Source organism: Pelophylax lessonae, assembly GCF_965119305.1.
Source record: "Pelophylax lessonae genome assembly, chromosome: 8".
Classification (NCBI taxonomy): domain Eukaryota; kingdom Metazoa; phylum Chordata; class Amphibia; order Anura; family Ranidae; genus Pelophylax; species Pelophylax lessonae.
In genome coordinates, this window is record NC_138775.1 from 24,766,046 (window position 1) to 24,790,567 (window position 24,522).

At 46.6% G+C, this 24,522-nt stretch overlaps 2 protein-coding genes across 2 annotated transcripts in view; one reads left to right on the forward strand and one right to left on the reverse strand.

The window, feature by feature from the left end:
- LOC309562133 (kelch-like protein 10) overlaps positions 1-24,522 on the forward strand; it is a gene marked incomplete at its 3' end in the record, with an annotated part of 516,189 nt that overhangs the window by 109,274 nt on the left and 382,393 nt on the right. The window lies entirely within an intron of this gene.
- The window catches only part of P4HTM (prolyl 4-hydroxylase, transmembrane), a 121,398-nt gene continuing 105,285 nt past the window's right edge, over positions 8,410-24,522 (reverse strand). The window contains exons 6-9 of the mRNA XM_082266428.1: positions 19,922-20,107; positions 17,378-17,468; positions 15,601-15,724; positions 8,410-9,211 (exon numbers count right to left, since the gene is read on the reverse strand). Of these exons, the coding sequence (XP_082122554.1) occupies positions 8,994-9,211; positions 15,601-15,724; positions 17,378-17,468; positions 19,922-20,107 (619 nt within the window). The 3' untranslated portion in view covers positions 8,410-8,993. The remainder of the gene's footprint in view (positions 9,212-15,600; positions 15,725-17,377; positions 17,469-19,921; positions 20,108-24,522) is intronic.

Genomic DNA, 24,522 nt, shown 5'->3' on the forward strand with positions numbered 1-24,522 from the left:
ATTAGGATTTGTATGTAGCACTTAGCTTTATGTTTATTAATATAAAGCTAAGGTTATCTCCCGGAGACTGCAGCTCCCAGTGTATTTCCAGCTGGCTTCAGAGATCTGCTGCGGTTTTGCTGTTGTCCAGGCTCCACCCCCTCTTCACTCGATCAATCACAAAGAGCTGGTCCACAGGCAGTCTTTTATTGGTGGCGGAGAGCAGAGGGGGCGGAGTTGAACAATAAAACTGTAAGCTCCCATTTCAAAATCAAACACATTTTTGTAAACATAACTTATTTGGAGTATAAAGGAAGAAAACAACCCTGAGTGCCGCACACCATCAGGATCGGGCAGTCATTATAATAGAAAGCAGCCTCAGCCCGGCTCCGTCCAGGCCAAGACATGGAGCATTTTGCTCTGCCCACGGGTCTTAGTCATAGAGTTCCTCCATGACTAAGCCCCGTGGGGGAGGTGAAATGCGTCCTCCATGAATAAGCCCCATGGGAGGTGTGAAACGTGTCAGTGCTTGACCTGGGTGAGGTTGCTTCTACTGTAGTGACTGTCGGGTCCTGATGGCATGGGGCACTCGGGGTTGTTACCTTCCCATGTATTTGAGCCAGGATAGGCTCTCCCCAGCCTGCACCCTTTGCGTAAGTCACCGGACTAGAACATATAGGAACCTCGAGCAGCATATTTCCTTTTTTCAGTGTAGGTTCGCAATAACTTATATAGGATTTACATAATATTATTTACTTATTTAAGTCATCTTTAACAAAGGAGAAGGGCTTATTTGGTAAGGTAAAGGGTCCACAGCAATCAGTGGCTTTGATTTTGGGTTTTAGTCCTACCAGGGACTCTACATACATCTTGCATATATGTGGATTACATTCAGATTCTTCACACAACCCAAAAACACAGAGGTAGGTTAAATGGGACGTCTATTCAGCTAAAACGGGGCAATGGGCTTACTGGGATGAATACATAAAGAATAACGGAAGGGACTAAAATACTTATCATTCCTGGAGAAAATGCTGCTTCAGGTTGGCTTTAGTGCTGGTCACATACTCAAAAAGTCCCAGGTATTACATCCTGTGATCTGATTTGATGGGAAGGTTCAGGATTAATTTTGTATGTATCAAATAATGTGATAATCAGGCCAATCAAATAATAAATCATCCATGTATGACCGTCATTTGTGTGTTTTTACCAACATAGCTAAAAACATGCATACAAAATATATCCCATATAGACACGGGCATAAGTACCTATATCGATGGCCAGAGGCGTAACTAGAACCTTCAGGGCCCCCCGGTGCAAGAAACCATGAAGGGCCTCCCGGACCCCTTCCCTTCAAGCCTGGGGCTCTTCCCACTGATCCTGGGGCCCTTTACTCTCATTGCAGGGCTCTTTATTATGGTCCCACAACGGGACCCTTTCACAAGTTCTGCAGTGGTCCCCCTTCCTGCCATTTTGGAGCCTCCCCATGGTGGTGGAATGCCAGGGCCCGGTCGCAAGTGTGACCTTTGAATTCAGGGGAGCACACAGGGGCCCAGAGACAGCAGAACACAAGTGAACTGGATAGGAGGAGTGGCGGGGGCAGCATACAGAGGAACCAATCTCCTCTATTTTCCTCCTGCAGCTACAGGAGGAAAAAGGAGGACAGTGATTTCAATATATGCTGCCCCCGCCGCCCCTCCTATCCAGGTGTACATGGGAGCCACACAGGCCCCTTGGAGCATGGGGCCCGGTTGCAATTGCAACCCCTGTAGTTACACAATAGAGTCAAGGGATGTGTTATGGAATGAAATTGATTTTATTAAATAACAAAGCACACGGAAGCCTTGTAAAAATTAAATTGTTCCTAAACCTATGCCACAAGTAACAATCAATGAAAAAAAAAACAGAAGACAAGACAAACAACAAGATTACAAAAAATGGACGGCCAGCTGGACGCCAGGTGCCTCTTGCTTATAGGCGGGTTTCAACGACTAATGTAGTTTTTAAGGCCACCAAAGTGGTTGCTAGGAAACCCTCTATATGCAAGCCCCTGGGAGCTCGAGCTTTGAAAAAAGAGGGGAGGGATGATGAGTACTGGCGGAACTGGTAGAATGGGAACAAAATGGGAGGATGAGTCCTGAAAAGGTGAGGAGAGAATTACTTTATTGAGGTAGAGATGATAAAACATTACATATAACATGAATTGAAGAAAAAAATCTAATAAAATTGAGTGTTCAAAGGCCAATGAACTGCAAACCAGTGAAAAAGCGTCCCAGCTCATTGAAACACACATGGGTGTCCTCCAAAGCTCCACCTTTGGAGGACACCCATGTGTGTTTCAATGAGCTGGGACGCTTTTTCACTGGTTTGCAGTTCATTGGCCCTTGAACACTCAATTTTATTTGATTTTTTTCTTCAATTCATGTTATATGTAATGTTTTATCATCTCTACCTCAATAAAGTACAGTTTTCTAAAAATATTTTTCAATATACCTGTGTTTGAGCCAATTTTTGCAACTTCTTTTGTGTTGGTTTCCAGTAATTGCTCCAGTTACTTGGCTCACCGGCTAATAAATTGCTAATTGCTAATAAATTGCATGGTGTCCTATTCCCGCCCACTTTGTGCACTTGGGCGGTGAATTCCTCTCCTGGGATTATCCCCCCTTTCCCTTTCCCCCCTTTTTTGATATGAGGAGAGAATTACCCCCAATGGCGGGATTGTTATAGCTCCTATGCCTGAAAAATGCGCGGTGATCGCTAGTCCTCCTATATAGAAAGAATTATGGCTCTCGATGGAAGTGAGTCCCGCTAGATGGTCTGCAAAAGGTGAGGTACCTTCATGAGGCCCTTTGGGAATATTGTTCCTGTGTGATATTCTGAAATGTTCTTACAGGATGAGGCATGGGAAGAGGCAATGTCACTGGAGGGCCACGGGAGACTGGTACAAAAGATATGGATCAGGATCAGAGCAGTAATGTTAGGAGAAAGGCTGTTAAATGAAAATCCGGTCCAAGCTGGGTATAGGATACTTTACCCTACTATGCTCTGAACCAGTGCTGTATGTCTCCGTCCCTCTACGTGTGTGCCACAGTGGGCAGTGAAGAATCCTCTTCTTACCCGCAATCCTGTGTCGGGAATCGGATGCCTCAACTGAACATCCTACTTACGCTACTTCCTTTCAGCTCGCCACCTTCGGGAGATGCTGCGGGTGGCCCCACGGCCGGGAATTTTTGTCATCTTGTTGTTTGTCTTGTCTTTTGTTTTTTTTGTCGATTGTTACTTGTGGCATAAGTTTAGCAACAGTGTCATTTCTACAAGGCTTCTATGTGCTTTGTTATTATTTAATAAAGTCAATTTTATTACATTCCTTAAGCCCCCTTTTACACTGGGGCGACCTGTCAGGCGACCTGGTCGCCTAAAAGGTCGCCGTAGGTCGCCTTCCATAGAGAAGCTGCGGACCCGTTCTAATAGGAGCGACACAAGTCGCTCCGACTTAGAAAAAGGGTCCGGAGCTTCTTTGGGGCGACCCGGAGCGACCTGCATAGACTTCAATACTTCAATGTTATGAAGTCCGTGCCGGCCGCTCCGAGGTCGTGGTGCGAGCAGCGCTCCGCGACCTGTGAGGTCGCCCCTGGAAGTCGGATCGCCCCAGTGTGAACGGGGCCTAACACGTCCCTTGACCCTATTTTTTGCCAGCGATATGGCTACTTATGCCCGTGTCTATACGGGATATTTTTTTGTATTCATTTTGTATAACCCATTTCCTTCAGCAGAGATGATGTGACCAAAGTCTTAGGCTTATGGTGGTGCAATTAGAAGTGGAGCAAACCTGGAGCAGAAGTTTCTCCAGAATTGGTGATTATTTCAGTCCTTTTTATATATCCAGCCTAACATGGTTGTTGACACAACTATGAGTTAAAATATGATGAGTGATGGCAGATCATAGGAGATCACAAAGGTAATCTTATACACATCTAACCTTCTGAAAAAAAGATAGAACTGGCAGATTGCTGATCCAGCTTCTGCAATTAATACTGTTAGAAGGAAACTCCTGAAACTGAAGCCTTGATATGTGTACATGGAAATAGTCCCACTGCCCAGGGCAAATATAAATGTTTTACCCAAGCTCAACCGCTATATTATATATCCAGGAGCTAGAGTCTGGTGCTTTGGCTCTGGGGTGTTCAACTCCCAAAGCAGTAGATATTAATGAGATGAAAGCTGGCAGCTCGGAGTGCTCTTGTGGAGAAAAATATTTTTTGGCTGCACGATACAGAAGATGCTAACACGTTTTGGCTTTTGCAGCCTTGAGGAAGGCTGCATAAGCCGAAATGCGTTAGCATCTTGTGTATCATGCTTTTATACATGCAGCCAATAAAGAATTTTCTTCGCAGGAGCACTTTGAGTTCCTAGGTTTCATCTTATTGATATCCACTCACCAGGGCTTCAAATTTTAAAACCAGTCCAGGCAGCTCACTTTTGTCTTAGGCATCTCCTACAGGGGGGGGGGGGGTTAAAAACAGTGGGCTTACTACCCCTGGCTGCCCATCTAAAGTTTAAAATACAGCCTGAGGAGGCTGTTCACATGCCGCAGCCATTCAAGTTAATAGGGCCCTGCTGCTAAATTGAAGGAGAGGCATTGCATGGTAAACCCACAGCAGGCTCATTGCTGTTTCTTACATAGAGAAAACTTTATGTATCGAAGGTCTATGCTAAGAAGCTTCTCACAGCCACCATCAGATTTAAATATGCCCTGTAAGTTTCAGTCTGAGTGATATGTCATTAGAGAGAGAAAGTCACAAAGCAAAAATGTAGGAAATGGACCCACCTAACCCAATTAAAAGGAGCTTTCTGGAATCTGACTAAAGTGGGTTACTTAGAACTCAGAGTAAGGGGAACTACTGTGTACTTATTCCACTCCACACCTCCAGTGATGTGGAGTCCAGAAGCTCCCTTGCTGGTTGGTCTTCTGGGTTCCAATCTTAGCCCATTTTAAATGGCCCCATCCAAGATGACATCACTCCCGAAAGTGTGGGAGCTAATTAATCTTAGCACTTGCCCAAACTTTTTTTATTTAGTAAAGTTCCACTTTAAGGTATGCTATATGAGTATGTGGATCCCCCCCTCAAAATTATAGCATTCAGGTGTTTCCAGTGAAGGGTACTGTTAATATTAAAGCATACAAAGACAACTTAGATCAGTGGTTGTCAACCTATGAGCTAAAGGGGGCCTCAAATGCGACCCTTAACTTCACCGAAGGGCTGCACATAATGTTCAATATATGTAATGCTTGAGAGGATCGTCAGAAACTGCAGAACTAATAGAGGGAATGAGGGTCAGAGAGTGTGGACATGCTACATTTTTGGCTGGGGATATGCAGCAGAAGATAATACGAAACTGAGAACATGTTACATGAGGCTAGTAGAGATCAATGCCATTACCCTAATCAATGTCCAAAGGGCTGCATGTGGCCCTTGGGCCGCAGGTTGGGCACCATGTGTATATAGTGTCCTCTCTGCCAACAAAGCAAAAAAAAAAAAAAACACATTTCCTATAACTGACTCTGAGGATGGGTATCTGTCGGGGGACTGAGAATTATTTGCTCATCTGACCCACCACATCCCTTCATGTATGGCCAGATCAAGAAGCACAACCTAATAAGCTTGCATTCTTATCAAGGTCTGTGTGAGGTACTGTATATTTGCCCCAAAATAATTCTATGAGTCCACTAACATTTTTCCTACATAAGAGATGACTTGGGAGGGGGTCTACTATTTATGCATCCAAGGTTGTAAAATATTTTTTAAAAGTTTGGTTATAAAAAAAAAACTAAAACAAACCTGAAATGCAGTTGTCGGAAGAGGATATTTGTGTTGGCCATTCATACAGTGAATGAAATGTCCTGATTATATTGCACAAAAGGAAAGCTAAAGTGTACCTGTCACATCCAGAAGTTCTGTACTTATAGTCATGAGACTGCAGCAGGAAATGGACATGATCGACTAATTTCCAGAGTTTTATGTTTTGATATGATAGCCCCTATGGGGCAGCAAAGAATATGAATGTCGCTGTCCACTGCAACTATAAGCAGCTAAACAACTTACAGTATGTCCATGGCCAGATCATCCACAGGGGATTTTGGGTAGGAGCCTAGCGCCTGGTGGAGGTCCAGGGGTCCCAGTTACTACATTCATGCTGCTGCAGTAAACAGGGTGATAGCACAATTGTTTTACTTTAAAAAGGAGGATGCACTGGTAAGCAATTGGTATCTGATGGATTGGTCTATGCCTGAGGTCTCCAAACTTTCTAAACAAAGAGCCTATCCTTTAGACTTTAGAGGGGCCAGACTGTGGCCAGTGGGAGTAGAAACTGTCCTGGCGTCGGTGGGAGTGAAACATGCCCCATTATTGGTGTCAATGAGAGGAAACGTGCCCCATCATTGGTTTGAGAGAGAGGAATAGTGCCCCCATCACTGGTGTCAGAGAGAGGAATAGTGCCCCCATCACTGGTGTCAGAGAGAGGAATAGTGCCCCATTATTGGTGTCAGTGGAAGGACAAGTACCCCATTATTGGTGTCAGCTGGGGGAATAATGCTAAATCATTGGTGTCAGTGGGAGGAATAGTGTCCCATCCTTGGTGTCAGTGGGAGGAATAATGCTCCATCATTAGTGCCAGTGGGAGGAATAATGCCCCATCATTGGTTCCAGTGGGAGGAATAATGCTCCATCACTAGTGCCAGTGGGAGGAATAATCCTCCATCATTAGTGCCAGTGGGAGGAATAATGCTCCATCATTGGTGCCAGTGGGAGGAATAGTGCCTCATCATTGGTGCCAATGGGAGGAATAGTGCCCCATCATTGGTGCCAATGGGAGGAATAGTGCAACCATCATTGGTGTCAGTGAGAGGATTAATGCTCCATCACTGGTGCCAGTGGGAGGAATAGTGCCCCACTGTTAGTGTTAGTGGCAGGAATTATGCCCCATTGCTCAAGTCAGTGGGAGGAATAGTGCCCCAAGGGCAAGATAAAGGCAAGCAAAGGGCCACATCTGGCCCCAAGTCCTTGGTTTGGAGACCACTGGTCCATGCCATTACAGACAATGTAGATGGGGTGGCTTGTCTACGCCTATTGCAATACTTATCCATGTCAAGCGAAGGGATTAGGGGGAAGCCAGAGCTGCTACCTTGCCTTGGGCCCCATTCTTCCTTAATCCATTTCTGGTTATGGAAGTAATAAGAAATAACCAATCAGGGTTCTAAGTGTTGGGGGAGGGCAGTTATAGGCTTTGCAAGACCATAGTGTTCACTAACCGTACAAGGTTTTGTGGCTGCTACAATGTTAAAGCAGAGCTCTACTAATCATTTCTTAGGAAGAACTCGCTAACATCCTATACCCCTTGATGCTGAATTCTATGTCCGCCCTCTAGTCATCTGCTTGCCTCTGATTGAGAATGACACTTAAACATTTGTAGTAATATTGCACTTGCACAAAGACAATAAATAAACTTTAGTGAAATATGTAGCACATACAACTGTTTAAATAAATAAAGCTATCTGATTTTTGATACTTTAGCTTATATAGTGTCATGAACATGCCTTTTTCTGATATGCAACACCATGGCAATATTAAAGTGCACCTGTAACTCATAAACTGTGCAGGCAGCCATCTTGTGGACTGAACTAATACTAAACCTATTGGCATCATCATGGTATTTCACATCACACGCCAAGGTGATGCCACCAATTCCTTGCTTACAGGACTCCTCCTTTAAAAGCTGGTATCACCCACAAAATAGCTGCCTGCTTTGTAACTAGTACTCTTTAAAGAGTCAGTTCAACCAAAACTGACATTTTTGGGGTTTTCTTGGTGAGTAAAGACACGGTGAATCACCCAGTCATCTATGTGGCTTCACTGAAAAAAGCCTCCCCAATGCAATTTTGCCTTTCCCACCACATGTTGGCAATCTCACCACTTAAAGTGGAACTAAACCCATTGATTTAAAGGTTTCAAAAATCTGTTACATTCTCGGCATACTAGGAATGATATCTGTCATATTTGCTTGTGCTGTCAACCAAACTGTCAAGCCATGCAATGGCCGGTGTCATAACTAATCTCATGTGCAGCACCATGGCACTTGGAGATCAAACAGAGGCTAAGATGGCAGCTTCCTTGGCTGAAAAAGATAGGAGGGTTTAGTTCCACTTTAACTGTTTCCCAAAACAGTTACATTCATGGCATGCCTTGGAATGCTAACTGTCACATTTGCTTGTGCTCGCAACCGAATTGCCAAAAGATGGCTGGAATTATAAATGATCACATGTGCAGCACCATGGCACTTGAGGATCAAACAGAGGCTAAGATGGCAGCTTCCTTGGCTGTAAAGGACAGGAGGATTTACTTCTAACCTTCCTGCAGCTGCTGCAGTGGAGCTGGGAACTCAAGCACAGATATGTATCCACCCCAAAAACGACACAAGAAGGTGGTGGGTGATTAAACCCACCAGCATCTCCCAAAAGCTGAAATATCAGTTCAGGATGGACTAATTCTTTAAATCTGCACAGCTTCCTTCATTTGAATGCATATGAAAGCCCTGATGTAATCTTTAATAAATAGACTTTGTTCTCTTTGTACCATGATGTAGATAAAATAAATAAATAAATATGTGTCTCTGTCTCATGCTAAAAAAAACACTAAGCACTGATTGGCCAGCTCTGGAAATCTCTTTCCATGTAACTTTCCCATGACGCAATTAAAAGGGACACAAGAAAGTGTCCGCTGTCTTACTTAATCCTTAGTGCTCAGTCAACCTCTCTCATACCACCGGAGCAAATGGTTGTACGTTCCATGCCTGCAGCGCGGGATGGCTCTTCCCGGTTCGGTGCGTACATGCAGTTTGCGTTATCCAATCCTCACAAACCTGAAAGAGGAACAAGAAGCGGAGGACACTGAAATGACCGGGCAGGTGATGGTGGCACTCTACACCTTCATCGAACCCTATCTGGGCTGATCTCCAGGTCATAGGTCAACGTGCATGTCCCTGTAAGACTTGTCCACGGTCCACTCCTTCTGTTTCTCATTGTCATCTTTGGCATAACGAGCCATCTCCTGCTGGAACCAGAGCTGGCGGGACTTGTTGGGGTCCACATTGATCCAGTTGTTGGCGATCCATTTGGTGCCTTCTGTCACCAGGCAGCCTCCATGTAGAGCAAAATCATCCACATCTCCCACCCAACCTGACAGAAAAGACAAACTGTGAATAGCATCGAAGAACTCAATTCTAAAAATAAAATGGAAAGTTGTTTTAATTGGTTGATCTGTTAAATTCAGTAAATAACCAATGAACATCTTTACCTTTTTTTCCCATCCAATCAGCGAACAGATAACAACATTAAGGAATGAACACCTTGAAAACATGTCTGCATGGGTGGAGCTTGAGGGGTCGCAGGGGATCCCAATGGCAACTATGCGTCCTCCATATCGCATTAGATTTTACACTGTGTCGCTGGGGAAAAGTGCACCCTGCGTAGGTAATTCAATAAAGTCAGAGGGCGTGGGCCAGCTGGGCAGGAGCCCGTCCAGGCCCTCTGAGTTTCTGGTTTCATCTACACAGGGTGACGGGGCAGGCACTTTCCCCCAGTGGCACACTTTCTGCTTAGCCACCCCATCCAGCACAGGATAGCCTCTCGCTCCCCGCCCTGCTCAACCGAACATGTGCACAAAAGATGGGGCAGACAGGCCACACTGAGCTACCAGGTTAAAGCAATGGGCTTGTATGTGAAACTGGAAGTCAGAGGGCCAGCCCACCCCAGCAGTGGCCCAGGCCAGGCTCTCTGAGTTTCATTTTTTTAACACAAGCCCACTGCTTTCACCTGGCAGCTCAGAGTGTGGCCTGTCTGCCCCACTTTGTGTGTGCGGTGTAACTTGGTAAGTGGTGGAAGCGGTGGGTGGTAGTGGGGGCCCATGATCAACCATTCAGGGCCTACAACCTACAAGCTATGCCTGTATCCCTCCCCTCCGCTAATACATTTTGATTGACAGAACAGCTCACATACAGTAGGACAGGGAAGTTCAAGGTACATAGGGCTCTGTTCACACTGCCATGACCTGAAAGTTGTGCGACTTACAATGAGAATTTTCCAGACAACTTTAATGCAACGTGAAGTGACTTTGATGCAACTTCAGGGAATGCCTGTGTAATCTTCCTGTAATGTGGATCCAAATCACATCAATTAAGATGAGGGTCCGACTTGGAGGCAACTTCCCTTAAAGTCTATGAGCACAAGTCGGAAAGAAGTTGCCTTGAAGCAGTACAGGAACCTTTTCCAAAGTGGGAGGACTTCAGTAGCGCTAATGAAAACATGGGATTTCACATGTCACGCGACTTGGGGTCTCACAAATCAGATCCCAAGTCGTGGTAGTGTGAACCGAGCCTCAAGGTAAGCTGTATTGTCTAGTTTCAAATCAGTTGGCTATGATAAATAAGGGAGAAAGAGTGACCAAAATAACTGGATTTTAGTAAGAACTTACCATAAAATCCTTTTCTCGAGTCCATTGACAGACACAGCTCTTATGCTTCTTATACCATTGGTATAAGCATGGGTTATGCTGCCCCCTGCAGGAGTAGCAGGAGTAGTACCAGGCAGGGAAAAAAAAGCAATTCACCACGCCCACGGGGGCTGTCCCTATATGCATAACCCCACACACTGTGCTCCAGCCAACCAGAGGAGTGGGTGCTGTGTCTGTCAATGGACTCAAGAGAAAAGGATTTTCCTGTAAGTTTTCTCTATCGTCCATTGACAGACGCAGCTTTTATCCTTCTTATACCGTTGGGACATCCCAAAGCAGTGTAGGCATGAGGGGTGGGGAGAATGCAACCAGATAGTAAACGTAAACTCCAAAGGCTAAACTTAGCCAACTGGGTAACATGAAGCTCAACCAGAAACAACAGGAGCTCACCCATGAAAGAAAAAACCCCTAAAGAGAAAAAATTATTCTCTGATGGAACAGCAGCCTGCAAAACCTTGCGGCCAAAGGAAGCATCTGAAGATGCCAAAAAATCTCCTTTGTAGAATTTGGTAAAGGTGTGCACAGACGACCAAGTCGCTGCTTTACAAACTTGCACTACTGAGGCCTGATGGCGAAAAGCCCAAGAGGCACTCAGCACTCTAGTAGAATGAGCCTACACAGGGAAAGGAGGAACCCGACCCTTTTTTAAATAAGCCTGAACAACCATCTGCCTGATCCATCTGGATATGGTCGCTGCAGACGCAGCCAAACCTTTTGGAGGTCCTTCGGTAAGAACAAAGAGAGAGTCCGATTTCCTAAAAGACTCAGTTACCATCAGATAAACCCTTATCGCCCGAACCACAGCCCGAGAGTGCAAGGCAATTTCCTTGGGATGCTTAGGCTTAGGACATAGGGAAGGCAACACACTGTCTTCATTGAGATTAAAATCCGACACCACCTTAGGAAGAAAAGACGGATTAGGTCGGAGTACCACTTTATCTCTGTGGACCACCAAATAAGGCGAATAACAAGACAGCACCGCCAACTCAGACACTCTGCACGCAGAAGTAATTGCCACCAGAAAAGCAACCTTCTGTGCAAAGAAAGCAGAGAAATCTCCCTAATGTTCTCAAAAGGAGGCTTTTGAAGAACAGACAAAACTAGATTGAGATCCCACGGAGGCAACGGGGATCTCCTCAAGGAGCCAGATGACGCACCCCCTGAATAAAAGTGCGACTCAAGCTATCAGTAGCCAACAGATGTTGGAAGTAAATGGCCAAGGCCGACACTTGGCCCTTGATAGTGCCCAAGGCCAACCGCTGCTCAACCCCTTTTTGTAAAAAGGCCAAAACCCTAGCTATAGAAAACAAGCGAAGGAGCAGCTGCAGCGATTCACACCATTTTCTTGCGCCCCTGAGCCACGAAAAAAACGTCTATGAGCGATGAAGGAAGGCCCCGGCTTATTACGGGGTGCTTTACCTTTGGAGGATTGAGGAAGAAGAGTACTCTTCCCACCAGTTAGACCCTTGATCAACTCATCCAGCGAGTCGCCAAACAATCGCTCTCCCAGAAAAGGAAGATCTGTTAAGGCCTTCTTAGAAGCCAAATCCACACCATGCGACGTAAGGCAATCCCCACAGCCAACATTCTGGCCACCAGGGGAGCCGCATCCAAGGGCGCATCACACAGGAACACCAGGGCCTGAGCCATCTGGTCCATAAGTTCCATCAGCTCCGGGGGAACTAAGTCAGGATCCAAGTTCCCCTTCAGAACCTTTACCAGTTTTGTAACCGTCTAATACCAAAACAGACACAAAAACCGGTTTCATGATTGAACCCGCCAACACATGAAGGTGGCCGGAAAGGGATTCTACCCGCCTGTCCACCTGATCCGTAAATACCGGGAAATCTTCCACAGGCACTATAATAGATTTGTTCAACCTGGAAACAGGATGATCCACCTTAGGCAGTACTGTCCAACGGTTCGAAAATGTCTCAGCAAAGGGATAACGGCATTTAAAGAGCTTAGACACTACTAGCACGTGCTTGATGCACCGCCAATGGTCATTAACAATATCATGAAAATTCTCGGGACAAGTGAAAATCTTACCCAGTTTTTGGGTCTTGCGGGAGCCAAAAGACACCCGTGTCCCTGCCGGCATGGGCTCATCTGCCATTTTTAAAATTCCCTCACTGAAACAATCAGGGCTTCCACCAAAGCACGTTCCCGTGCTGCAGCTGAAGAGGACAGGTCCTCTTCACCATCCGATTACGAGGACAGCGACCCCTCAAGGAGGGGGGCATCCGTGGCGACCATATCAGCCTCTGAATCAGAGGACCCCACCAATGATGGTGAAGGCAGTGGCCGTTTTTGGCTAGTAACCATTTTCATCACAAAATCTACCTTGCTCGCCAGGCTTTCCAGTGCTGCTGAAATCGCGGCCAGCGACTGCGATTTGGAAGGTCCGGTGGTTGCACTAAGGGGGTCTGAGGGTGAAACCACTGCCTGGGACTCCATAATTAAGGCAACAGAAAAACAGGAGTACGGTCACTTTAAAAACGCTGATCGCTGTCCCCACCACCGATCACCGCGGTCTGCGGAGTCCCCCTTTAATATATACAGATAGCAGAGTGCGCAGGGATATGCCCACAGAGACCCCAGTACTTTACCACCTGAACCGTCTGTGCAACAGGAAAGTGAGAGTCACAGCATATGAAACCAGCCTGGACACATGTGAAAGGTCACGCTGCCCGTGCAGCTCCATAGGGCTACACAAAAATGGCTGCCAATGCAAATCAATGGGAAGCACAGGGAAAATGGCTGATCCATACAAGTCAATGGGAAAAAGTCAATGGCTCCCACGGCACACCATGAGGTCAGGGGGCCCCATTATGGAGGCCAAAAGGGATCTACAACCAGACCCAACAGGAAAAGGTACCATTTCCACCCCCCCCAGGATGCCAGGTGCCACAGCTATAGAGCCCGCCAGGGGACGGGGGGGGGGGGGTTAGGGCACAGGGCCAGGTATCCTGACAGGCCAGGGGGGATCTTTTAGGAAGTACTAGGTCCCATTATCCCCAGGAGAGGGCCCACGTCCCCCCCAAGACCACCAAGGGACAGGGGGGGCTGCATTTACTCACCATACCATGATCCGGGTGGGCTCCGCTCCAGACAGACCACCTCCCACCCAGAGTGGGGGTGCTGCCAGCCAAGGGGTACGCTGCGACTCAGGGCATTCCAGGTCGTCGCATCTCAGCGAGACATCCACTCTCAGGCTCGTCCTCATCCAAAAAAGGGGGAACTGTCATGGTGAGGCCTAGTGCGGGACTATAACCTGCTCACGCTTGTAGGCCAGGTTGGGAGACCGTAAGTATCTAGATTATCCAGTGCGAAACCTCAGCTGGCATTGCTTGTAGATCACCAGGAGGATCCCCCTGAACACTAAGTAGCAAAGTGAGTAAAGATAAATAAAACAAAATATTCTTAAAATAATAAAAAACTGAGACCGAAGTCCCAGCAGGAAACCTAGGTCCGTGGTGAATTGCTTTTTTTTCCTGCCTAGTACTACTCCTGCAGGGGGCAGCATAACCCAATGGTATAAGAAGCATAAGAGCTGCGTCTGTCAATGGACGACAGAAAAAAGTCATTTTTCAAATTCTTTCAGGAGCACCTACATAGCAGTTTCCTGGGGCTCAGCAACCAATCGCCACTCCTGAACACTTATGTTAGGAGGAAAAGAACATCATCAATCCTGTGTAAGCTCCAAGATCATCCAACTTGGACCTTGCACAAGGTTTCACTTCTGGCTTTGGCAGAATAATAAAGCAGTACGGAAGTGAAGGAAATGTTCAGATTTTGCTGATGTGGACAGGCCCTAAATAAAGTTTACCCTCCATGAATATACCACAGTGATCACAGCAGGTAATTGCTGGCTGTGCGAACAGTCATGAATAGCTGCAGCTAGCCACTCACACCTGTCAAACACAGCAGCAGGAATTAATAGATTCCTGCCACTGCCATTCGCACAATGGCAAATCGCGTCTGTGTGAATGTAGCCTTAAAGTGGTTGGAAATCTCAGGAAGGAAATATGAACAAAGCATATCCCCTCTATAGTGAGTACTTGTCTCAATCCAGAGCACTAAGAGGGAGATTTACTAAAACTGGTGCACTCAGAATCTGGTGCAGCTGTTCATGGTAGCCAATCGGCTTCTAACTTCAGCTTGCTCAATTAGGGCTCTTTCACACAGCCTGTCCGTTGGACGGACTCCGTTTATCTCAGCGGGGGATCGATCCGCCGATCCCCCGCTGAGCAGGAGGATGACAGCTGTCAGTTCCCCATACATCTCTATGGGGGAATCGGATGGGAACGGACCGCTGGACGTATGGAAAATAGGGTTTCCATCTGTCCAGATTTGACGGATCGGATCGGATGTCAGCGGACATGTCTCCGCTGACATCTGATGCCCCATAGGGATGCATCGGGGACCGTTCAAATCCGCCAAAAAATCGGACAGGCGGATCTGAACGGTCCGCCTGTGTGAAAGAGCCCTTAAGCTTTAAGCTGGAAGCTGATTGGTTTCTATGCAGAGGTGCACTCAATTTTTCACTCGGTAGCTTCAGTAAATAACCCCCTACGCGTCATTTCTGTCTGCTGCCTCTTTCCTCTGCTATCAGCATGAATCACTTATGACAAGTTTTCCTGACACCAAGAGAAAAAAGGTGACAGGGGAGGGAGATACAAGCTGATTGGCAGCCTCAGATTTGTTCCTGTGTGCTGTGTGAAGGGCGGTATGTCCCTTCCCTCCAATCAGATCACAGAGTTGTCCTCATTTAGCTCTGCAGAGTGTAATGTTAGCTCCCCACCCCCCTTTTTTCTAAATGCGCAGACAACCTTAAAATGATTCTGGACTTTGAAAGGATGTAGAGAAGAGAAGATTGCAGATAGACATGTACAACTTATGTACAGTAGGAGAATGTTTTCAATTTCTGCGTATCACCTGAGGCCAGTCATTTATCTGGGTATATGTAAGGGTTTACAACCACTTTAAGATCAGCAAACAGGTAATGACATCTTGTGCTTGTGAGTCTGTTGGGTGTAAAATCCCAATGGGGTACCTTTGCCATCCGACAGATAATTGTACCAGAAGACAGCTGTTCCTTGCCGGGGTTTAATTCTTAGGTTTCCCTTGTCACAATGTTTCCTTGTATCTCTCAGATCGATGTCATTCTGGATTAAAGACTGAAACAAAATAAGACACATAAAATGACAGCAGCCGTTTTCAAGGCTCATTCTGTACATTCGACTTTTTAATTAAAGGGGTCACCAGTTTGTGGTGAGTGCGGTGTGCTAATAAATGGTGCAGAGGAAGAGCCCAGCTGTGATGTCATGGGATATTGTTACATATTTTTGACTGTTTTGGCACAGAGGAATTGTTAGTGCACTGGATTGAATTGCACTCACATTTCTAAATGTATTTAATTGCACTGTAGGGGCCTTTATTGATATATTTATTGGTAATTTGTATGTATTTAATGGCACAGTATTGATATTTTATCTGAACGGTCCCCCCATGCATCCCTATGGGGCATCGGATGTCAGCGGAGACATGTCCGCTGACATCCAACCTGATCCATCAAATCTGGACGGATGGAAACCCTATTTTCCTTCCGTCCAGCGAATCGGATGGGATGGGATCGGATGAGAACGGACCGACGGTCCGTTCCCATCCGATTTCCCCCATAGAGATGCATGGGGAACTCACAGCTGTGTCTCCGTACACAGCGCGGAGACACAGCTGTCATCCTCCTGCTCAGCGGGGGATCGGCGGATCGATCCCCCGCTGAGAAAAACGGAGTCCGTCCGACGGACGGAGTGTGTGAAAGGGGCCTAAAGGGTTGATTTACTATAGGCAAGTAGACTATGCACTTTGAAAAGTTTAGCTGCACTCTGCATGTGCAATTACTCCTGTGCTTAATAAATGAGCAGAAGCTCTGCTGACTTCCATCATCCAATCATGTGCAAGCAAAAATGCTGTCTTTTTAATTTTCCTTGCACATGATTGGGTATTCTTTGCAAAGTGAAGCTTTGCCTCATGTACTAAGCTCTAGAGCAGGCATGTCCAACCTGCGGCCCAGAACAGCAGGCAATGCGGCCCACTGCCCCCTGACAATTTTTTTTTTTGCTAGGGAGGAACGAAGTCGTGGGTCGGGGGCACGGCCACAGCAGCTTCCAACTAACGGTAGGCAGAGGCTGCCTCGGAGGGGAGGGGGCGGGGGGGAGTCGAGAATGTGCAGTTTTTCTGACTCCTACCACCATTACCAATTCAAATTACTGAAGTGGTCGTGGTGGTTAGAGTTTTCCTTTATTATCTCTCAGAAAAAGTAAACCTCTGTATACTGATTCCATTTCATTTGATCATCCTCTAGTTGTGCTAAATTAGTGCGGGGGTGGCACCGCGGCGTGGGAAGGGCGCGGCGGCATTTTACTACTTATATACATTAACTATAGTATATATTTTATATGCGGCCCGAGATAATTTCTCTACACTCAATGTGGCCTAGAGAAGCCAAAAGGTTGGACACCCATGCTCTAGAGTGACGGCACTTTGCAAAGTGCACAGTCTATTTGTCTTTAGTAAATCAACCCCTAAGTCTCCTTTAGCAAAGGTCATATGACTAAGATGCCTAAGCATTTGGTCATGTGACTGCATGCATTGCGACACTGAAGCAGCAGGTCCAGAGGCCATTTTTACTGGAAAGTTCTGTCAGCTTTTGTGATTTTCAAAGAGAAGAATGATCAGTATAGGGCAGAGGGAGAAGATGACAGGTGCACTTTGACAGCACGATGCTCCTCTGATTTTTCTACTGGCATAACAAAGAACATGTAACTCACCATCTCTTCATAGGTCCGGTTATCAGCCACTGGAAATGTGGTCTCTCCTCCCCCAGTAACATTGTTCAGGTAAAAAAGGACGGTCACATACCTACGAATCAAATAATTCATGTCATTAGTTCGACATTTGGTCAAGTTAAGGACAGACTAGAATTCATAACTGCACAATGATGTATTCACATCAACTCCCTCAAACCTTTCATAACTGTAAATTAATTTGCAAAGAGAACCTGTCACCACAACTTGTAAGCAATGGGGAGGGGGTGGGGGGTAGCATTCTGTAGATACTGCACACCTGTAATATTCAGCAGGGATAAGGAGGTGGCAGAAGGGGCAGCTGCCCCGGGTGCAGAGCCCTACCATAGCATTGCACTCCATGCATGCTCCAGATCAGTGGTGGCAACTAGAGGATCATAGCTTCCCTTTTACTGGGCCGCGGCTTTCTGTCTGGTCTGTCACACCACCCTTCAACGTGCCCACACTCCATTCCCCCTCGCTCCAACCACCCACACCTGTCATAAAAAAAGCAGAATATGTGCAACCACCCATCCACCCCCAGCTGCTAAAAAGCAAGCAAATGAGCAGGCATGTGCAGTGCACCCTCCATGCCAACTATAGGCAGCTGGAATATGGGGAGAGGAATGGGTGGAACAGGGCAGTACACCATCTACACCATGCATTAGGAAATAGGGGGGGGGGGGGGTGCAGTTCTGCATCATTGACTTAGGCATTGGGTAAGCCTGATGCATGCGCAGTGCTCCCTTTATGCCAACTATAGGCAGCTGGAATATGGGGAGAGGAATGGGTGGAACAGGGCAGTACACCATCTACACCATGCATTAGGAAATAGGGGGGGGGGGGGTGCAGTTCTGCATCATTGACTTAGGCATTGGGTAAGCCTGATGCATGCGCAGTGCTCCCTTTATGCCAACTATAGGCAGCTGGAATATGGGGAGAGGAATGGGTGGAACAGGGCAGTACACCATCTACACCATGCATTAGGAAATAGGGGGGGGAGGTGCAGTTCTGCATCATTGACTTAGGCAATGGATGAGCCTGATGTATGCACAATGCACCCGCCATGTCAACTATAGGCAGCTGGAATATGGGGAGAGGAATGGGTGGAACAGGGCAGTACACCATCTACACCATGCATTAGGAAATAGGGGGGGGGGGGTGCAGTTCTGCATCATTGACTTAGGCAATGGATGAGCCTGATGCATGCACAGTGCACCCTCCATGCCAAGTATAGGCAGCTGGAATATGGGGAGAGGAATGGGTGGAACAGGGCAGTACACCATCTACACCATGCATTAGGAAATAGGGGGGGGAGGTGCAGTTCTGCATCATTGACTTAGGCAATGGATGAGCCTGATGCATGCACAGTGCACCCGCCATGTCAACTATAGGCAGCTGGAATATGGGGAGAGGAATGGGTGGAACAGGGCAGTACACCATCTACACCATGCATTAGGAAATAGGGGGGGGGGTGTAGTTCTGCATCATTGACTTAGGCAATGGATGAGCCTGATGCACGCACAGTGCACCCTCCATGCCAACTATAGGCAGCTGGAATATGGGGAGAGGAATGGGTGGAACAGGGCATTACACCATCTACACCATGCATTAGGAAATAGGGGGGGGGGGGTGCAGTTCTGCATCATTGACTTAGGCAATGGATGAGCCTGATGCATGCGCAGTGCACCCTCCATGCCAACTATGGACAGCTGGAATATGGGGAGAGGAATGGGTGGAACAGGGCACTACACCATCTACACCATGCATTAGGAAATAGGGGGGGGGGGTGTAGTTCTGCATCATTGACTTAGGCATTGGGTGAGCCTGATGCATGCACAGTGCACCCTCCATTCCAACTATGGGCAGCTGGAATATGGTGGTGGTGGGGGGGGGGGGGGGTGGAATAGGGTAGTATGCCCTCTACACCATACGTTGGGAAAGAGGGGTGCAATTCTGTATCATTCCCTCGGGCACTGGGCGAGCCTGTCCTGGCACTGATCTTCAGTCCTGGGTCACCTAGAAATATTATTCAAACACAGGATTCTCCTTCTTCTGGTCTCAGGGGGAAGTTCAAACCCAAGGACCCCCCCAGTGGCCTCTTGATTAGTCTTGCTGGCGCTCCCAATGTTTCCAAGACACGTCCCAACTCACCTGGGGAACAACAAGTGAGCATGAAGATCATCACCCACACCATTGCCCCGTGCGAACATGCACCTGCAGAAAGTGATCTTAGCCTGAGGACTTCTAAGCTGCATTTTTGTTCTTGGGTTTAGATATGTTTGAACAATCTCACCGTAGCAGTATGCAGAATGTTTGCTTGGGAGCCTCGAACACATGATGATATTTTCTTTTGCATGCTAGTCTTGTATTGAAAATGAATAGGATACTAAAGATACAAAAATTCTCGCATGACAGAATACAACTTGGGAAGTGATGTAATGTGTTGTATTGTAATGTATGCTTTCGTTTCTGAGAATACACCCCTCCCAAAAAAAACGAAAGCTTGCAGGTCAAGACTTAACTTACCGACAGGAGGTTTCAAAAGCCGCCGTTTCATTGCTCATTAGTTTAGTGTGGGTACACGCCGTCTCAGGAAACACGGGTCCACTGTCCATGTGAGCGTGGTAATGTCCTCCCTTGTTGTACCTCACCACTTGTAGAGGCTCGCTGTTCTCCACCATGTCTGGGGGCAAACGGGTCAACTTGATGACTCTGTACGGCAGTATGCAATACAAAATTTTTAAGATCAAAGAGGAATGATGGGCAAAAAAAACAACAACATGCATTATGGCATCTGTCACTAGCATTGCCAGTTCTTGGACGTGTAGTTAAGAGGTGGCAAGTACAAAGGATTGTATCAGTTAAAAAATCTTTCTGAAATGGATATTGGGTAAGAGCATCAGTTACAGGTGACGCGTTGCGGGGGAAGGAGCCTACCTCTTCTTCAGGTCTTAAACAATGGATATTTGTAGATTCACCATGAAATGCACTACAATTATTATTATTATTATTATTATTATACAGGATTTATATAGCGCCAACAGTTTGCGCAGCGCTTAACAAAATGAGGGCAGACATTACAGTTACACTACAATTTGGAACAAAAGGAATCAGAGGGCCCTGCTCGTTAGAGCTTACAATCTAAAAGGGAGGGTCAATCGATACAAAAGGCAATAGCTGTGGGGGATGAGCTGATGGAGCAAGTGAAACAGCGTTATTAGTTAGTAGCCGTGTAGGCTTCTTTAAAGAGAAGGGTTTTCAGGGATCGTCTAAAGATGGATAGATTAGGGGACAGTCGGACAGATTGGGGTAGAGAGTTCCAAAGAATGGGAGAAGCTCTGGAGAAATCCTGGAGGCGAGCATGGGAAGATGTGACAAGGGAGCTAGAGAGCAGAAGGTCTTGGGAGGACCGAAGAGAGCGACTAGGTTGATATTTTGAGATCAGGTTAGTGATGTAGCTGGGGGCAGAGTTGTGGATGGCTTTGTAAACTATTGTTAGCACTTTGAATTTTATTCGTTGGGTGAGTGGAAGCCAATGAAGGGATTGGCAGAGTGGGTTGGAGGACACTGAACGGTTGGTAAGGTGGATAAGTCTTGCAGCTGCATTCATTATGGATTGAAGGGGGGATAATCTATGTAAGGGTAATCCAATGAGGAGGGAGTTGCAATAGTCGAGGCAAGAGATAACCAGGGCGTGAATTAAAAGCTTGGTGGTGTCATTGGTTAAAAAGGGCCGTATTCTAGCGATGTTGCGGAGGTTAAGGCGGCATGATTTGGACAGGGATTGGATGTGAGCCTGAAAGGACAGTGCAGAGTCCAGGGTTACCCCTAGCACCCTACAAGACCTACATTTGGTCTTGATAGAGACTAGTGTCTCCTAACGGCCCTAAAAACAGGAGGCTCAAAGCCTAAAGGAGAAGCTCTTTCCCACAAAACACATTGGATATATCTGATGCTCCTTTGTACTAGGCACCCCGTGCCTTCAAGAGTTGGTCATCTGTTGATCAGAGTTGATCTTTATCCTGGAGGCCTAGGACCAGGACAAGGTCCACATACTCTATACTTTCAGCATGGATCTGCTTCCTTAAAGGAAAACGCACTCCACAGTATATCCATCAGATCAAGTTCTCACTTCCACTGGTACTTTGATATCACATACACATTGTTTTTTAAATGTTCATCAGTTAAGAGTATCAGATAATATTCAGTACAGAGTGGATGAGATGGGCAGGCACAACATTCCCTCCGATCGCCCTCTTGCATACTTATTATAAAGTTAAACCAATGTCATTAAAGACTTTGTGAATAGTATAAGCTAAACGAGCATCCTAATTAGTCCTCACTAAGTAAAAATAAACAGATCAGAATCCGGGGATGTTTACTAATAATTACACTCTAATTAGGCGCTCATTTCCTTTGCGACACACTATTGACGCTTCATTAGGTTCGGTAAATAAAGTCAGTGTGAGTGGCTTATGGAGATAAGAAGTTTTCACAGCCTTTCCAATAAATATTCTGCGGAGGTGTCAGGCCATCATACATGCCAGTGATAAGTCCAACAGGATCATTGTCTGAGATAACAGGATAGTGTAAAGGTAATAAGAATAAAAAATCACTAATTACAAACTGCCAAACTCATTAAATAAACCAAGAATTGGCACAACAGTGCTTATTTATAAAAATGGATAATTTGGTTTTGGGACAGAGATTTTTTTTTCACAACTAAATTGGTGCGTTGTAAAAAAAAAAAATTGCCAAAATATCTGCATGTTTTTGGTGTGATAGAAGTACTACTGCGATAATACACAAACAAGGAAGTTCGGGACCTTAGCGCTGGTATCTTCTGATGCAAAAAAAGTTCATTTTTTGACAAAGGATGCAGAAAACGAGAATGAAAACAAGGGAGGGTTAGAGATGGAAGTATCAGAAAGTGTTAGAATGTTAGGCCGCTTCACACGGGCAGACTGATCGCCTGTTAGTTGTTTGGGCGTACCCAATCGGACCATCCATTGCCCTCTATGGAGAGGCGGATGTCAACAGACATGTGTCCATTGACACCCGCCGACGTCCAATCTGATCCTGTCCTTCCGCTAAAAATGTGGATCCGTTCCTCATCCATCTGCCGGATCGGATGACAGTCTGGTGTAAACGGAAATGGCGGTCCAATTACAGCCGATAAAAAAGGAGGAAACCCCCCCCGATGGGACTGGGCCCTATACAGGTGGCCTGGTGGTACTCCCTTATCAGTGGCCCTGCCTGTAACCCCTAAGGACTTTTTTCACAAGGAGCTAACACTGCCAGGAGCCTGCCTGCTCAGCTGGGAATCGGTCCACTGATCCCCACTGACCAAGCGAATGTTTGGTCTGTGTTTGCTCCACTTATGCAGAGTGGACACAGCCAGCTTTCCTCTATGGCAGGGGTGGGGAACCTAAGGCCCGTGGGCCGTATGCGGCCCTCAAAGTCATTTGGTCCGGCCCCCCATGCAGCTGAGTCTCTCAGCTGCTCTGTCATAATGGAGCCGATGCTTCCTGTATAGTTCCGCCTCTGTTCTGACAGTCTGAGTGAGGCCAGCAGTACCAGCCACAGCCAGCAGTACTCACAGCAGTACCAGCCAGAGCCAGCAATACAAGCCAGAGCCAGCAATACAAGCCAGAGCCAGCAGTACTCACAGCAGTACCAGCCACAGCCGGCAGTACTCACAGCAGTACCAGCCAGAGCAAGCAATACAAGCCAGAGCCAGCAGTACTCACAGCAGTACCAGCCACAGCCAGCAGTACCAGCCAGAACCAGCAGTACCAGCCAGAGCCAGCAGTACTCACAGCAGTACCAGCCAGAGTCAGCAGTACCCACAACAGTACCAGCCAGCAGTACCCACAACAGTACCTACAGCACAGTACCAGCCTAAGCCAGCAGTACCTACAGCACAGTACCAGCCTGTGTCAGCAGTACCCACAGCAGTACCAGCCTGAGCCAGCAGTATCCACAGCAGTACCAGCCAGCAGTACCCACAGCACAGTACAAGCCACCCGTACCAGCCTGAGCAAACTGTACCCAACAGCAGTACCAGCCAGCCGTACCCACCAGCAGTACCAGCCAGCTGTACCCACCAGCAGTTCTTCAAAACTTACCACCACAAAGAGTCGAGTGCGCTCCAGACTGACCAACGCAAACATGGAAAACCATTTGCGAGTAGCATCATCATCAATACCAGCTAATATCACACACCTCACCAAAGAGAAGCAGTTGTAGCCATCACATTAGGGGTGAGTTAATTAAATGTTTGACCAAATATAACAGGCACATTTTTAAGTTGAAAACTTTATACGGCCCCCAAATTATTTTATAAATACCCAAATGGCCCTTAGCAGAAAAAAGGTTCCTCACCCCTGCTCTATGGGCTATCGGATATGTGAAGTGTCCTCCTTGCTACCTGACTGCCCGTCATACGGTGGTTTGAACGCTGAGTGCTGTATACTTTCTTCCACCTACTATTGCACTCTTGGTCACCTACCCGATCTGGCTACGCCCAATTCTCTGGTTTTGTTGGATATGCAGGACCAGGGCTCCCTGCCTTTGCTTTGCCTGGACCATGGTTTTGGCTGCGTCTAGGGTTGGACAAACTATACATTGCTTTTATTGCTCTGGCTGAAACTATTTAGAGTCATCTATGTCATAAGTACTGTGCATATATATCATATTTCACAACACCCCTGAAGACGGATGTTCTATCCAGAAACGTGTCGGATGTAATCAATACTCCGCATTTCATGTACTCATGATTCATTACTTGATGATGTCATTTTTGGGCTAGCCACCCACATTATGTGTTTGTTTATCATTTTGACACTTCTTGTCTTTTATTATATCCTTTAATGCAATTTTGTATTTTTTATAAAATTGTGATTTGTACTATGCATATACTTCATTGAGCAAGGTTAAGACCATTTAAAGTCCCATCGGGGGGGGGGGGGTTCCTCCTTTTTTGTCCACTTATTAAGGGTTGTCGGTCTTACACATAGTCTCCTTATGCCCTCAGCCTACTCCTCTCTTTTTTCAATTACATCCGATAGCCCATAGAGGAAAGCTGGCTGTGTCCACTCTGCATAAGTGGAGCAGACACAGACCAA